At 44.0% G+C, this 18220-nt stretch overlaps 1 protein-coding gene across 4 annotated transcripts in view; it reads left to right on the top strand.

The window, feature by feature from the left end:
* Positions 1-18220, top strand: part of foxp4 (forkhead box P4) — an 87485-nt gene that overhangs the window by 52779 nt on the left and 16486 nt on the right. The window contains exons 4-9 of one of the 4 annotated variants that reach the window (XM_026348520.1): positions 4627-4749; positions 7777-7896; positions 11017-11155; positions 15063-15264; positions 15735-15833; positions 17067-17165. In XM_026348520.1, coding sequence (XP_026204305.1) covers positions 4627-4749; positions 7777-7896; positions 11017-11155; positions 15063-15264; positions 15735-15833; positions 17067-17165 — 782 coding nt within the window. Of the gene's footprint in view, positions 1-4626; positions 4750-7770; positions 7897-11016; positions 11156-15062; positions 15265-15734; positions 15834-17066; positions 17166-18220 lie in introns of all 4 variants that reach the window. The other 3 variants (XM_026348519.1, XM_026348518.1, XM_026348521.1) reach the window with 3 other exon arrangements.

The following is an 18220-nucleotide window of genomic DNA, read 5'->3' as shown; positions in this document are numbered from 1 at the left end:
TCACCACACACAATGAGGCCCTTTTACTACCAGTGGAGGCCAGGCGCTGAGCTCCAAACAACGCTCTCTGCACAGTAGGCACTCTCCTGTTTCTGTTTTTCACTCAAATGCTTTTCTCTCTCATACCTCTCTTTCTCTCGTTGGCCCTCTTGCGCTCCCCTCCACCCCTCACCCCGTGCTCCCCTCTCATTCCTTGGTATGATGACCACAGAGAGGCTGTTTACCTGCAGATACTGAAGAGGGAGACAAGGTGAATAAACAAATCCCAAAACAATAAGAAGGAGTGGAGTTTACCATACACTATTAAAACCTTTACACACCAAGAAACGACCAATGACTGCATTTCAATGGGAGGCTCCCATCTAGCCCCCAGCCCTCGGGCGGTTAAAGTGGCAGAAGAGGGTCATGCAGTTGCCATACACATGAATGAGCGCAGACTTCTCTCTCTCCTACCACTGCAGCTGCTTTGTCAAACTTTGCCACTGTCCATTTTGGCAAAGGGGATGTGATTTGATAGCTTTTAACAAATTTACCACTAAAAACGTTATGGCAAGATATAATGTGGCAGCAGCAAAAAGATACAAAGATACAAAGACCTGTTTTCTTGCACCTTTAGGTGTGTTTGTGTGTGTGTGTTTGTGTGTGTGACAGGAGAGAGACTGAGAGGCAGGCGTCCTTTCCAGGGTGAGGTGGTAATGCTCACTGACAAGGATAAACAGCACTGGGGTTTGCTCCTACCAGGAGAGGGGGATGAGGAGGATGAGGGGAGGAGGTCTATGTCAGCCTCTCTCTTTTCCTCCTGCTTTCTCCTTGTCATTTTTTTCAATTATCCCTTTCTCCTGCGTGTCCCCATAGACCCAGAGGCAGGGCCTGCATCATTTAGACTGAGAGCCTGTTTAGATTCTGATTATAGCCTCCTTTCTTCTCCCTACTCGCTGCCATCACACACACACACACACACACACACACACACACACACCATGCACTGGCCGCACTTTTTGCAGCCAGCATGGGATAAATAACTGTAGCAGTAAATTTATCTGCTTGTGAACCTCGAGGGAGTGTTTGGTGAACACTGGCTGTTGCTCTTTTATAAACTGCCACATGGCTTGTGTGTTTCACTGAACTGTGCCAAAAGCTCGTGCATCATTATTGATTATAAATGTTGTAATTTATAGTGGACAAGGATGTGCATAAACGTCTGAGGAGCAAGGTAAGGGTATTTTGAGGGCACTTTTGTAGTTTCGAGATCTCAATTAGAGAGACGGGTGAAGGTGTGAAATCTATACTTCACTTCAAAATGAGAGGTGATGCAGTCATTTAACCAGCCTTTCTCTATATAAACATGGTGCTGAGCTGTAGCAGGCCTATTTCCCCAGGCTGTATGCTGGTTTAATATCAGATAGCCCTCCTTCCTCTCTTTCTGAGGTTTCTGAAATGGAAAGTGGGGCTTTCCTCCTCGTTAGAATGAAAAGTCATCAAGGGAGGAGAGGAGAGAGGGATGGAGCCTCATTGAAATGCAAGTTACATCCCCCTCTTTCTCTCTCTTGACTCCTCTGGGACTCCATGCCTTTCTCCTCCTTCCCATCTTTTGGGCGCTCCCTCGCTCCCTCTCTTCCTTTGTTAATCAGTTAAACTCCCTCTTCAAACAGCCCCTCTAATTACTCCTCCACTCTCTGTAAACGACAGGGCTGTCTCTTGCTTCTCCTCTCCTCCCTCCATCCCTCCCTCCCCCTCGCTCCCCCCTCTCCATGGCAGGAGTTGACCTCTGTCAGCCACCAACCCCTCAGCGATGTATGTGTCTGCCTGTGTGTACACGCGTGTGTGCACATATGACTGATTTTTGCATATTAATGGTAGGAGTGACATCTTATGTTTTTAGATGTTATTATTATTACTGTTCAAGTTTCATGTTTATCAGTCACAGCTGTAGGCCGCACTTTTTCCCTCCAAACCCCTGACAGGTAGGGCGTAGGGTTTCGGTTTCTATATAGCTCGTCACACACTTTTATTTTTAACCATTATTTCCTTCCTTCCTCCCAAACTCCCTCCTTTCCTTTCCACCACTGTGTGAATTGTATCTTTCCTTATTCCCTGTCTCTGCTTTCTTCTCATCTCACCCCTCCCACCCTCCACCCCTTTCCCCAGCTTCACCTCTCTCCCGCTAATCTACCACGCATCTCTCTTTTAAATTAACATGCAACATGAAAAAAATGGGATGACAGCGGAAAAAAATTAAATGCATTTAATAATTGGCTGACTTTAAATCGCCTGGCTTTGCAGACTCTCCCTATTCACAGTCCAATGAAAGGGGAGAAATCATTCACCGGGAGAGACAAAGCCGAATGAAAATATAATTCCGCATTGTGGGGTGCTTTTGTCCTGGCCCGTCAAATCGCTAATGGCGAGGCTTTTGTTTTGTGGCGGCGCTCTCAGGCTGGCGGTGTCGTATGGCGGTGGCAACGCATGCCCCATAATCACCACGCTTTGTGATATTAGATTATAGGGGCAATTAATGGCGTCAAACCTTAACTACTCAGCATTCAGCCTGCCACACACACATTCAGCCTTAAACACATACACGTTTACCCACACACACACGTACTCCCACGTGCACACATACAGTACAGTATACCAGCACTTGCACACATGCATTTGGTTCTGGCATCAGAGCGTCAGCCAACACACAGAAAGGTGCTATAACTCTAGTAATTATTACGCCTGTGACTTGAAAATGTCAATGGCGGTGTGTATAAAATAGAATGTATGAGTTGTCAGGGAGAAAGAATGGGATGCACAAGAGCAATTAATTACAGCTTTTCATTTGGCAGCTTAGACTGACAAGGCTCGGCAGCGGGGGCAAGCTGGCATGACGCCAAGTGGCACCCATCACCACCCCCACGTTACTCACTACACCCCCCAACTCCCCTCTGCCTGTTCTTTTACCAACTGCCACAACACCACCCTCGCTCTCCCCACGCTGACTCTTTTTTTTTTTGGTCTTTTTCACCTCAAACACACAAATGCACTTGTGCACTATCAACACACCCCCTTCCTCTACTTAGCAGAAACCACCCTCTCTCTCCTGTGCTCTCTCCAGTCCCTTCGCTGTTACGTGTAGCTGAGGGTATGTTTAGTCAGGACGCCTGGTTTGACAAACGCATGGGCAGAATCTCAGGATGCTGACATGCACACAAAAAGGAAAAAGAGACAGTAGAGGGCCAAAGAAGGCAGGCAAGTGCGAGTGCGGGAGACAAGAGGCCAGGTGGGAAGAGTATGTGTTAGTATTTACAGCCAGTCTTGTTTACAAAGTCAAATCAGCTCTTTACAGATTTCATTTACCGATGACAGCTCAACCCCTTTTCTTGTTCGCATCACCCTCCCTACCTGCTATTCCCTCAGGTGATGAGTACATAGACTGCTTTGAAAAGAACTCATATATACACACACACGCAGGCCCACACACACACAGACACGCACATCTGCAGTTTGACCACGGACGACATTGATATTTCACTACAGAGTGAATATAGATAAATGGCCAATTTCAGAGGTGATAACTCACCCTTGTATTTCTCAGTAAACTTCTTAACAGACAGGATTATTTGTACTGAGAAGGCAGTATAGTTTATTGATGTGTAGGCAGTGAAAGAAGAGGTAGTCATCCCTCAGCCCTGATATTTTCTCTATGTAAACACAGAGGAAATATCAGCTCTCTGACTCAATCTCACTCCCTCCTCTCCCTAAATACCTTGCATTGCCTCAGATGTTCTGTCTCCCCATCCCTCTTATTGTTTTCTCAGACCTTAAATTGGTTAATAAATACGATTTGCTCGTTGTCAGCAGAACTGTGTGTGTGGTTTTTCAGACTGTATATTGCGTCTGCATTTCAGCCAGGGTGTGGGAGTCTCGGTTTCTGATTTATGCGGTTAGTTTGTCTTCAGTTTTGCAGTGTTTGTGATCAGATTAGCAGCTCTGCCTATCTCTGTGTACAATGCATGTGCATTAAGAGTGCTTGCACAACACATCTACAAGAATCACCATGTTTCTCTCCCAGTCCTCTCTCTCTCTCTCTTTGCCTTTGCCTGCCTGCAGCTCTATCTGATGAGATAGACATCTCATCTGATAGGCACTTTGTTGTGCCTTTCTTCTTAGCCAGGCTTGAATTTGTGGAAAGAGAATCGGAGGCCATCCTAATCATGTGTTTATGAAAGCAGATAAGATTTTATATTTTATGGGGAGATTGCAGATCTGTCCTTTTATCTCTGCCTGTTGTTACAGAAATTGGCCATTTTTTGTTTTTGTCTGCCTCATGTAGGAAAGTGTCAACAATAGTGTGTGCTTTGGCGTGTCTGTCTGTTTATCCTTGTCTCATGTTGCGAGCTTTTAGCGGAGACTGATGAAAGAAAATGAGAAACAGCACACCTCTGTCACTTTACCTGTCCGTACCAGCATAATGTACCATCTCCATTCAGTTTGTTTGTTTTGAGTGAAGCTTTCAGTTGCAGGCACAGTCATGCCAGGTCTTTTCATACAAAGCCTAACCCCACTGATTGACTTGTCCTACTTTTGAATGCTAATAAGTGTGTAGAATCTAAATCTGAAATGTCTGCGTGCTGTCTTTAGGTTCCTGTATCCATGGCTATGATGAGTCCGCAGATGATCACTCCTCAGCAGATGCAGCAGATCCTGTCTCCCCCTCAGCTCCAGGCCCTGCTGCAGCAACAGCAGGCTTTAATGCTACAACAGGTACAGCACACACACACACACACACGCACACACCCACTTTTGTTGGACCCAGTCCCAGGATGGCATGTTTGGATGTGTCTGTTTTAGTAGGTGCTGACACATTCTGGGTGTGATTGTATCTTATTCAGTCCTTGGAGATCTTTGAAGATAAACACGCATCCGTATAGCCACTCATTTCGATGACCTCCACTTTAGCATTGTTGTTAGGAGAATGTGCATCCTCCCACCTGTACACAGCTATAAACACACACACATACACACACGTGCACTTGTTAGCATCAACTAGTGAATCATAGTGATTCAGGAGTGTTTGGTGATGCCCAGCAGGTGATAGAGGGGTAACCATGTAGCCACAATGCAATAAACACATATCTGCATCAAATCTGTCAACAGCATCAGCCTCTGACCTCCTCCCTTTACAGTGTTGTAAAGACTGTGTTTGAACAGGACTATTAATACAGTTGGAATAGAGGAGTAATTGCAGGAGAAGTCTAGAAAACACATACACACCCACACACACACACACACACACACGCATGTGCACGCAAGGCCAGAGCAGCCAGTAGATTTAATAAGGAGCTGTAGCTTTAGGCGAGTATAAATTGCAGTGGGAAGATCTGACAACATGGATCATAATGGAAATGTGAAATGTGCTGGCTTTCTGGAAACAGACATGCAGATGGCTAAGAACCACTTCACCAGCTCATTTTTTTCTCTAACGAGGAAAAAGTAGATGGGAGAAAGGGGGCTGATAATGCACACACACACACACACACACACACTCACATTACACTCACTGGCTATTAAAACCACTGAGTTTAACGTTGCTCTCCCACTTAATTAACCACAGTATGGACTTGCTCTGAGTGTATATCTGCGAATCAGGCACTTTTATACACACACACACACACACACACAGAACAACCAACCAACATATCACTCACTGGAGCATTAAATTTCATATCCCCATGGTAATACAGCTTTGTGTAAGACTGTGTAAGTAAAGTTTACGGCCCATTGCTACACCGCTCATGTGTGTTTGTAGGGGCACTCATTTGTGGATATCTGTTTTTGTGTGTTTTAACCTTTAAGTTTTCCTGCAACCTTTACTTATGCTACAGCTGCTCTGCTTTTCTTTCTTGATTTGTTCACTGAAGTCAAGGTCATGGTAATAGGCTGGAGAGGTGAGTGCCTCACTTACACATGCTCTTAATGCACAGAGCCACTGAATCAAATCATTAAAAAGACCTTAATTATCACTTAATTATTCCCTCAACTCACCACTCTCCAGCCAAGTGTGTGTTCGCATGCCTGTGTGTGTGTACGTGTGTGTGTGCGTGCGTGCTTGCATATGCATTTGTCTTTGTGATGAGGAGGCGATCAGGGCTAGTGACGCGGAAAAGAGAGATTAACTCCGCCTAAGGAGCGATAAAAGAGAGAAATAGCAGATGGAAAAGAAAGAGAAGAAAGAAGGAATGAGTCCTGCATTTAAAATAAATTAAGGACAAGAAGGAACATCATAGTACAAAAGCACAGTAAATTATGCAAAATTGAAGCTATGGCTAGGATAAGATTATAACTGGGAATGTAAAACAGCTTTGCACAAAAAGAGCAGGACCATTACTTTACAGAGGGTGTGTGGTAAGGATGGGCAGCGCTGTGTAGTCTGCTCACTGTAGGGTCAGATGGATGAGAGACCGAAGCAACTGCTGCGCTGTGAAGTCATTCTCTGCTGGAAAGTCTCTTTGAACATTTGATGCACCGTGAAACAAAGACAAACTGCAGACGGACACATGTACAAGCTGTTCTCAGGAGTATAGCCCCCTCGCACACACGTGCACGCGCAAACATACACTGCAGTCCGTGTGCGTTTTCCTGTCTGCCCTGCTCTCCTCTCAACAAGATTAGGATCTTAATGGAGCTTCCTGAGTAAATTACCGATTAGTAACTCAAACAAACAGACAAGCTGTGGCCAGTCTGAGGAGACTCTGTGTGTGTTTGTGTGAGTGTGCTGTATGTGAATCATGATTTTAATGTGTGTGATTCTGCATAAATGAACCCATCTGCAACGCTGAATCCAGTCATTTTAAACGAGTATCTGCATAGTTACAGCAGAAAAGAAAATGCCAGGTAATGAGGAGTGTCAGCAGAAAATTTCAGTCATTTTCCCTTGCAGGCCATTACAGGCCGTTACTATAGCGATGGATGGACATGGATGGATCTATAAATAACCATCCATAACCTGGGGCCACTGCTCTTATCTGCACATGGTATAGAAACAGCCTATTTAAGATTTACGAACTGAAAACCCTTAGTTGTACAGATGTGCGCACATATACACGCAGTCCCAGCAGGTGTTTTATGACAGCAGTACAATAAATACAGCTGGCTTGAAGTATTTCACACAGGAATCTATCCATGTGCATGTTTCCCTCTAGGGTTAGTATGGTACTATTCAGACAGACCTAGGTGTGTATGTGTGTGTGTGTTTGTGCATGTGTGAGGAGCATGTGCCAGCCACCAGCACATATCTTCAGATTTATTTTTTCATGTTAGCTTCTCATTGACAATGACTCAATGCAGTACATGTGTGCAGCTATGTTTCTAGTCTGTTGCCCATCTGCGTCTCTATATTGTACCACAGGTGCATCATTCTATGTAGCACTCAGGTTCAGCGTTGTTTAGAGCTTGGACAAACACAACTCAATATACCTCAACCATTATAACTCCATAATAGTCTTTAGCAGTCTTTGCTTGGGTCTCCGTTTGCTTGCTATATGTGGTTTGTCAATAAACCACACATCACCACAACAATAAACTGCGGCCTTCGCTGCGAGCGGAGGGTAGAAATCAACTGCATTCCCTGAGAAGTTACAATGTCTGACTGCTTTACTGCTGGAAGACTGTGGCATTGTTGAGGTTCACACAAAGTGTGTTGTGACTCATTGGTCTCATATTTATACCCCCCCGCCTCCTCTCTCTCTCTCACCTTGCCTCCCCCTTTTCTCTGTCTGTCTCTAGTTACAGGAGTACTACAAGAAGCAGCAGGAGCAGCTGCATCTCCAGCTTCTGACTCAGCAGCAGCAGCAGCAGCAGCAGCAGCAACAGCAGCAGCAACAGCAGGCTGGAAAGCAAGCGGCAAAAGAGGTGAACTTCACCAAGTACATACTCACTCAGCTCAAGTACACTCTGAAGTACATAAGTACCCTCAAACACAGTAAAAGTGGTTGACATGGGAGCCAGCAGAAGGAAAAAAATCACGTAGTCGATCTAATGTATAGGATGTAGGATGCATGCACTGGCTCTCTTTTCTTTATCTCTCTTACTCTGCTCTCATCCTCTTTTCTCTCTGGTTTATTGTTGTGTGGACAAGTCTCAAAACACGGATCTCCATTTTTTTCAGCACGCCTTGCAGAGGCAGTGAAGAAGTGCTGTGCTATACACCACCCTGCCAAAAGTATTCGTTTGCATGCCTTCAGCTCTAAGCCCGATGTGAAATCTCCCAGTAGGAGGGGTCTGCCACTCTTTTAATTGTCAATTAACACGCTAGCACTAGGAGCCTCTCTTGCTCTTGCGTTCCCTCTCTTTCTCACACACACCAAATATGCATGAACACACACACACTGTACCAGGTTTAACCACAGCTGTGGTGCAGCGGGATAACAGAGGATCAACTAGGATCACGTTGTGGCACAACAAAGGGGATCTCAATCGATCAGACGCGATTACTGTCATAACCTGCGTGCGCGGATGGGGGATGTGTGCGTGCCTGTTTGTGCTCGTGCGTGCTATATGAATGCTCATTCGCCAAACACCACAGAGGAGGATGCAGGAGACGGACTTAAGGAGAAAGACCTCATGAGACTTTCCTGATAAACGCATGAGGAGACACATCCTAGATTTCTCCACCTCTCTCTCAACCCCCTCTCCCAATGGACAGCCCCCACCCCACAAACTCCACGCAGACAGTGGCCAACCAACTCGACCGTGACCATAGCAAACCAGTTGTGGTTGACTTGCATGTTGAGAGGGTGTCTGAATCGCTTTCCCTTTTCTCCCTTCGCTCTGCTGCTGTCCCAGTTTTCAGGTTTGTTGTCCTGTAACAACTAGACAAGTGCAAACACTGGTCACACGGCTACACATACATGCAGAGAGGGAGAGGCTTGATGTGTGATGGTTCACTGCACAAACACATACACTTGAGGGAATATGCCTCCCTGCAGAGATATGACTAAGGATATCTTCAGCAGTCAGTATTTTTCAGTTGTTGCAAGGTATCAAGCACAAACAATCTCTTCTGTCACATTTTTGGGGTCAAGCAGGTGAAGTCAGAAATTGAGACAAAGGGTGTTTTCCAGCACAAAGCTTGTACTTCGGACTCCCAGGTCTCTCCTGGTACAGGAACACATTTCACTGTACCACCTCCCTGAAGTCTAATACTGGCTACACTACACTAGCAGATCTTTAACAAACAAGTGGATGGAGGAGAAGAGGAAGGATAAAGCAGAAAATCTTTCCTTTTGCCTCGTGGACTGTTTGCGCACGGCTAGTTGTGACTTTTTGCCCTTTTCCTTCTTTTCTGCAATTCCTCTTCACTTTCTTGTCTGCGTGGAAGTGATGCATTGAAAGAGAGACTATGAATGTGTGTCAGCGGTGCATTTGGGACTGGTCAGGAGTCAGCTTAATGAAGTGGCTCAGACCATCACAAGAGATGTGTGCATGTGTATGTTTGTGCGTGAGTGTCCATCCTCACTGTGTGTGGCTGTGTGTGTGCTTGAGACTCTCGTTCTTTGAATGTCCCTCTCTCTCTCTCTCCATATATATATATATATATATATATATATATATATATATGTGTGTGTGTGTGTGTGTGTGTGTGTGTGTGTGTGTGTGTCTGTGTGACTGGCAGGCTCAGACAGTGTGTGATGTGCTCATAAATCACATTGACAGCCTGTTACTGCGCTAGCTTTGGCCACTCAGCCACAGCTAATGTAAACAGAACACAGGCTCGTGCTCGCGCGCACGCACACACACACACACACACACACACACACACACACACACACACACACACACACACACACACACAGTGTGTGTTGTAAAGAACTATGGCCATATCTCAAGAGGGAATGAGAGACAGAGGGCAGAGAGGAAGAAATAAAACGGACAGACAAGTAGAAAGGGGGGTGGGACGAATAGAAAGATAGAAAAGGAGGTTCAGTTCATTGCAACATGCAACAAACAAGAATTTGTAATTCACTTCAAACAACTGAACGCTGTCCATAAATGTTTCAGAATATCTCCTCCAGTTTCTATGGTGCGTAGATAAAAGAGTCAGAACACTGGCACACAAATTTCAACAAAAGTTATTCCAGAATACTGACATTTTCAGTCTTGGACAGATATTTAACAAACAGCATAGTACAAACATTCAAATCTAATTAACGTAAAACTGAAACTAAATTCCACTGAGCCGTTGTCCTCCTCTATTCTTTTTAATAAAGAATAGTTATGCTTACTCCTCTACACCTCCTAACACCTCCCCAACAGCCCCCTCCCACATACCAACACGCTGCCACCTCACTTCTTCTCCCCAGGCACCAAGTCTGAAAGGAAGTGACCTATCTGCCCTTCCTGTGAGTTCCTCTGTGTTCAAACATTTCCAGGCTGCCACTCTCTCTCGCACACATTCGCACACACACACACACACACACAATGAGTAGTTCCTCAAGTTGTATTTATTTATTTTTGGTCTCCGCTAGTTATCTGTTAGAGATAAAGTCCGTCTCTCTCAGGAGTTTGTTGGGAAGGACTTCAAACAGCACAGCACAGGCCAGGTCTGCCCCAGACTGGGAGAGCAGGAAGGAGGACATTTATCACAATAACACACACCAACTTTATCGCCACACACTATGTGGTTTCTCCCATTTTCCCTCATTCCCTTCCCTCCTTCTCGTCATCCTCTAAGGTCCTCACAGCTTGGCTTTGTTTTTCAGCAGCAGATAAATAACCTTTAAATTATTCTGTTATTTATTTTAAATGGTGTCAGCTGACCTTATAACATTTTGTACAAAAGTACCATAAAAGATTTGTGATAGTTTTATGAAATTGGCACCTGTTTGCACCAAAATGAACAAATTTGATGACAAATCAAAACTTCGGGTTTTTCGATGATACATTTTCTTGCTCAAACTCTTAGAAACACATAGAGAAAATTATGGGATTTTTTCCTAATTTAATTTTTTCTTCCTGCCTTTGGGTTTTCAGCAGTTAAGCAGTAAGCAGTTGGCCTTCCAGCAGCAGCTGATCCAGATGCAGCAGCTTCAGCAACAGCATATCCTCAATCTCCAGAGACAAGGCCTGGTTCCACTGCAGCCCACTGCCGCCATGCAGTCTCTGCAGCAAGGTACGTGCACGCACACGGACACGACTATATGTGCACATCCTTATCCATACAACACTAGATCGCACTAGCACATCCTAAAAAAATATGCATGCACACATGGTCATAACTGCACACACACACACACACAGGCCTGTACCCAAATGCCGCATGTGAAGCCTGTTAAGTTAATCAGCCTATAAAAGATAAAAGGAAACCTGATTGGTGGGTTTGTGGAAGGTACTCATTTGGATAATAGGGAAAATATGCCACTAAGCCTACAAGCCCCTGCTTGGAGGTGAGCATGTGCTTGTGCAAGTGTGTGTTTGAATATGTGTGTACTTGAGAATAGCCAGACACAAGAACATCATCGTTTTGCTATTGCTGTGCCCCCTGTTTTTCTTTTTTTTGTTCCTATGAGTAACTTCTCCCACAGTTCCTTCATTTTCTCTGCAGAGTTTTAGTACAATTAATGTTGACTGCTCCATCCTTAGTATACGTACAATGGCAAGAAAAAGTATGTGAACCTTTTGGAATTCAATGGTTTCCTGCATTCATTTGTCAAAAAATGTGATCTGATCTTCTTCTAAGTCGAGAGTATTAAAAAATATGATGTGCCTAAAATAATACCACAAAAAAATCTGATCGTTTATGTTTTTATTGAGAACAACTAGAAAAACCTCATAGTGCCAGTGGAAAAAGTACGTGAACTCTTGGAATGAATATAATTATTTTAGCCTATTCTTCCTGGTAGGACTGCTTTAGCTCTGTCATATTCTTTGGACGGCTCATGGGTGTGACTCTCTTAAAGTGGTTCCATAGAATCTCTATTGGGTTAAGGTCTGGGCTCTGTCTTGGCCCCTCCAAAAAGAGTCATGCTGTCTTGTTGTTTTGGTTCAGTTGCATCACCCAACTTCTACAGAGTTTCAGCGGACGTGCAGACATTCTCACATTATTCTGAAGAATTTTATGATACACTTGGAAATTCATCTTCACCACAATCACTGTAGGCTGACCAGGCCCTGATGCAGCAAAGCAGTGCCAAATCATGATGTTTCCACCACCATACTTTACCGTTTGGATGTGCTGTGTATTCTTTCCAAATAGTTCAATATAGTGTCATGAGTCCACAAAACATTTTTCTAATACTGCTCACTGTATATTTTAGTAATCAGCAGCTTCCTTCGTGGTGTCCTGCCACAGACACCCTGCTTGTTCATTGTTTAACCTACTGTAACACAGATGTTTGTCAGTTCCAATGATGATTTTAGATCTTTAGGGTCATTTTGACTGGTCGCCCACTTCTTGGTAGAGTAGCCACAGTCCCAAAGTGTCTCCATTTGTAGATTGTTTTCCTAACTGTAGACTGGTACATTTCTAAAGTCTTTGACATCACTTTGTAACCCCTTCCAGCTTTATGTAAATCAACAATTCTTGATTGTAGATCCTTTGAAAGCTCCTTTTGGCGAGGTATGGCTCAGATAAGCGTATTCTTCTTGTGTGGAGCAAACTCAAAAACTTAGAAAGTTTTTTGTCAGTCTCAGTAGCTGTAGTCCACACCTCCAACATAACATATGCTAACACCTGACTCAAATTATATTTTTTTGCACTATGACACATAAAACATCAGATTTGTTTGTATTTTTTTTTTAGGCACATTATATTTGTTAATACTCTTGACTTATTTGAAGATCAGATCACATTTTATGACAAACCTATGAAATTCAATATTCAATTCACATACTTTTTCTTGCCACTTTATGTGTACGTGTGTCAGTGTCTGAGTCCACTTTAGTCTGTACACAGTAATGCCTAACACATACCCTCACACACAGAGAATGCTTTAGGGGTTTTAAAGTGTCTGTAACAATGCTAAGGCACTGAGTGAGCTCACCAAAGGCACAAATTTCCTTCCCTTTGTCTATCTAATCTCTTTCTGTCTCTCATGTGTAGACACATACGGTCACACACGCTCATAAGTGCATACACACCTTCATACATGCTCTGTAATCTGAACTTTAAAAAAATCTCAAATAAACCCAAGAAATCTCATCAACTTATTATATATTTTACACCCAAAAGCAGCACAGAACTTAATCTACATATGTCTGTGGGTGTGTGTGTGAGAGAGAGACAGAGAGGGTGGTCCATCACAGGGCAAGTGGAATTACTATTTTACAGAATGTGTACAAATGAGTGGATACAAATTGAAGACAAATGAAAAGACAGAGGCTATGGTTTTGGATAGAAGAGTGTAATTTTTCAGACAGTTGCAAACATTTGTCTTTGGCATCTCCTCCTCTGTCTCTCTGTCCTTCCATATCAGAGTGGAATTTCCCTGCAGTGTGAAAGAGCCAGTCCATTGTGACGGCTCAGCCAGGCGTGAGCCAGAGCATTCCTCTGACCAGCCATGCCGCACAAACACACAAACACACATGCATAAACACTTGCACCTACACACAAATGCGCACACTATTTCCCCGCCTCAAAGGGTCGTTTTGTCTGGTGGCTAGGTGGGAGGTGACAAGAAGGGGGCCTGCTATGGTTTTTGTTTATTTCTCTTACTGTAGTATGATGGAAGCACTAGGCAGACATTTGAACTGCACATGTGCATTAATGACAAAGCACACAACGTTTTTTAATGGACAAAAAAAAGCAGTGATAGCGCTGTATACATTTGAATGAGAATCAAACTGTGAGTAAGCACTTGAACAGTTTTTTTCACTGTCATACAAAAAATAAGTAAATAAAAATCCATTAGATTTGACTTCATTCTTCTAGACTTTACTTATCTACACACATCAATGTGAAGGAAATATGAGATTCTAGCAGCCAGATGTGGATGTGTGCATTTGAAATGTGTGAGCCAGCAACCCTTAGCAAGAGTACTGTACTCTCATTTTCTCAAATACTTTGCATCTGTCAACAGTAGCTGGGGGAAAGTTTTCAGCTGAATCCACACAAAATAAGGATGCTTTGTTTACAAATCGATTCTGCTCTCAGCTGTTTACAGCTTGATTTGCTATAAACTTTCACCAGAAATCAAAAAAAAAAAGTCTCAGTTTTTTAATTGAATAGATGGATGTGGTGTGAACCAGTCTGATAAGTCAAAGCAGGAAACACTTCAACAATCCCATAACTACTTTACACTTTCACTTTCTGGGTGTGTCCACAGACTGGTCGGATTTCTTGGATAATACATGCTCACACACACTCACACACACACACACACACACACACACACACACACACACATACACATACAGTACATAGAAATCTATGCACACACCACCTCATTCCTCCAGAGTGAGAACTTTTGTTTTGGCGGGACCACAGAAGAATGCAGACAAAGCAGACATAATATTTGGATTGCTGCGAGGTCTCTGTATGTGTATGTGCAGATGTGTGTGTGTATGTCTGCATGCGTGCGTACGTGCATGGTAAAATCCATTGGAGTAGGCTGTGGCATTTTAGGCGTCTCTCTCACTGTGAAATTGGAGCAGAAATAACAAAGCTGCGACTAGAAAGTGCTCAAAGTGTACACCCACCCTGTTCAGACAAATAGTTGTAGTGACAGGAGCAGTGGTGCTCGGGGATAGTGGATACCTCAGAAGATTAAACAAATATGCAGGGATTGTCTATTTTTGTTTGTCTCATTTTTCTCTCTCCTAATCACTCCATGGGGACTGTAATAGTGTAGCATATGCTCTATATGATTTCTGTTTATTTAAAGTGTGCCTGTGTGTGTGTGTGTGTGTGTGTGTGTGTGTGTGTGTGTGTGTGTGACATTATAGGCATTGTCTTATCTGAGTTATTATTAATCATGCTGGCTGTTTCAATTAACTTAAATATCTTTTGATCATATTTGCACTGAACATGTAAACTGATGAACGAATTCGGTGAACGTTAACTGAGCGTTCCTTCTCTGCAGCAATGTGTCCGTCAGACCTCCAACAGCTGTGGAAGGAGGTGTCGGGGGTGCCAAGCAGCGAGGAGGCCCTGAAACAGGCCGAGGGCCTGGACTTGAGCACCAACAGTTCCAATTCTACCTCAGCCTTCCCCAAAGCTGCCAGCGCTCACATCCCACTGCACAGTATGCCCAATGGACAGAGCCACACCCCAAAGAGAGACAGGTACGGTGATGTTAAAATTCTCAGTCGATCCACGTTGCGACGGTGGGTCTATCCTGTGTGTGACCTGCAGTCTTTCTAATTCACACATTCCTGCTACGTAGTCTTTAGACTCTTAACTTGTAGCTGTTTTTCTGCACCTACACACGTAAACATGGTTGCAAGAAGTGCACGTGCAGCACACTACACGACACCATGGTTTAATCATCTCACAGCTCATTTGATAGGAGGTGTGTTGGGTTCACTGTGTCCTGCCAGTATGCTGTCAACCACATGCCAGAATGGTATGGAGAAAAGAGGAGAGGAGACAGTAGTCAATGCACGAGAAGTAAAGTAGACGAGGAAGATGTGGCAGACTGAATGTGTTGGAGCCAAGTTCTTGTACCAGCTGTATTTGTACCACACACACTGTGTCAGGGTTGTGTTGTCCCATGGCTGTTCTGGCTGCTCATGGGCTTCTCTTCATCTTTAAGAGCCAGACTGTTTGAGTGGATATCCTCCTTCACCAAGGCAGACAGCGGAGATGACCATGTCCCCCTTTACTCCAAAGGCAGCCAACCCCCCAGCAGCCAGTGAGTAGCACATACACACTCATAGGGGTCAGGGTGGGCGGGTGAATATTAAGAATAGTTGATCAACTGTCATGCCATAGGACAGCTGTGCAGCTGGTGTCCCAGCATAGTTCACCGGATCACAAAAAGGGGTAGCATCATTGTGTTAGCCTGCTAAGCTAATGCATGGCTGATGTGGAGGAGAATGTGGTTGCCAGCAGTTTGTCATGTCTGCTGTCTGAGCTGCTTCTGAGTTGACTCAACCACAGCCAGCATACACACATACAGCCACGCGCACACACAGCTCCAACCCCAGCCTGCGCATATGATCAGGAAGAGACGGAAAAGCAAAGGGAGAGGGAGAGAGACATGGTTCCATCTGTGAGACAAATGGTTTCTGTTAGACAACCTTCTGATGTTGATTTAGGAGAATCCCCATCCCAGTCCGCACACACGCACATGCACGTCCACATACACACATACAAATACACACATACACAGTCATGTAAATATATGTGGAGACAGCAGTCCCCGGCGAAGGTCCAGGTCTGAACCACATCTGCTACTGGACCTGCCACACACACACACACACACACACATGCATGGATACATTTATTTTACCCAGGGCCCAAACCAAACCTGGCCCAGTCTTTCATCGTCTCACACAAATACAAATACGTGCTAATAAATATGCACGGATACACGCACAAAAACACACACACACACACGCATGCACACATAGGCTCACCACAAAAGAACAACCGGCACATGACGGCAGCCGCCGCCAATCAGTCATGGCTGGTTGGTCCTATGCCGACTCTGTGTCAACTCCTGAAACATAAGAACAGACACAAACACACATATGCACAACACACACACACACACACACCAAGGACAGAAAGACAGGTCACGGCCTTAAGAATGTGCCTCTGAGGTTACTGGACCAATGCCCTTATTTGCCTGGCTTCTGTAACTGACCCCACTCTGCTCTATCCTCCTCTCTCTGCACTTGGCTTTCTGCACTGTACAAACTAATGACTGCTAACCAGACTCAGATGGCCGTATTGATGCTGCTGCTGCTGTTACAGTCAGTTTTGCATGTCTAAGTTTATGTGTGAGAGTGTGGCGTTTTTACACTTTGCTCCTTATTCTTATAAAGTATCTGCCTTTATTTGCAGGATATTTTATGTGCACATTATATTACATAACATTTAACACCCGTTTTGCTGTCTCTGTGTGTCTCTCTGTCCACAGTCACGAGGAGCATGCAAGCTCCCATCCTCTCTACGGTCATGGAGAGTGTAAGTGGCCTGGCTGCGAAGCACTGTGCGAGGACATGGGACAGTTCATCAAGTAAGTCAACAGCCACAAAGCCATATGATATCATACATATGCTGGTTTGATAGATGAAAGTACTTGACTGCTAGTCCCAAATATTTGCAGGCATAGACTCTCCTCTCTTTGCCACAAACCAGACTGTAGACCATGTTAAAACGTACTTTAATTTCATCACTAATTTGTGGTAGTAGTATTGTAGGAAAAAACTACATGACATCACTTCTGATTGAGATAACCTGTAGGCACAACAGCAGAAGCAGAAAAAAGGGGAAGCTACAGTATGTGCTAAATGTAGAGTGTCAGTCACACACATCTTCGGAGTTCTGCATTACCTCACTAATTCACAAGTTGCAATTTATTGCATCACATTTGCTCTGAACCACACACATGCTCACATGCAGGTACACACACTTTGTAGAAAGTCTTTGTTTTTCGAGGGATTTATTTTTTTTTGCCTCCAGATATAACTCTACATTTCATTTTTAATTTTAATTTTCTTATCATTTTTTACTGGATATTTACATGAACACTTGCTGACTTAATATATACCTGATCTAAATATGTGAGGCAGTGTTTGTGTCTCATGGTAATGGCAACGTCTAGGTTTGTCCCAGTATTTTTGTGTGTGTTTTGTCTGGGGTGTCAGAGAGATGGATTCTTTACTAAAATAGAAAATGACTTGTTATTAGCTAATCCACAAGCATTTTTTCTGTTTTTAGATAATGACAAATACTCTACAGAATCTCTCACTTCTCCCTACTCTGCTTCTATTCTCCTTCTACTTTCTCCCTCTCCTCCCTCTGTCATTCATCCTGCTACCTCATCCTCCATCACACACAGTACAGTGGACTTCCCTATGGCACTGTGACTGGTAACAAAGGCTTCACAAGCCTCTAATGAAGCCCTAAACAAACTCGCAGTCTCATTATCTATTTGGAACTCTTAGCTGTTTGAACAATGAAGATATTAATAAGCTGGGGTGATGAAATACATACTCTCACACACACACACATAATAACAGAAGTGTGGGTAGTGATTGTGATGGCATCGGACAGTCACATCAAAGCTTG

This window comes from Anabas testudineus, chromosome 5, assembly GCF_900324465.2.
Source record: "Anabas testudineus chromosome 5, fAnaTes1.2, whole genome shotgun sequence".
In the NCBI taxonomy this organism is placed as follows: Eukaryota; Metazoa; Chordata; class Actinopteri; order Anabantiformes; family Anabantidae; genus Anabas; species Anabas testudineus.
The sequence above is the reverse complement of the archived record's forward strand: the minus strand, read 5'-3'. Positions and strand labels throughout refer to the sequence as shown.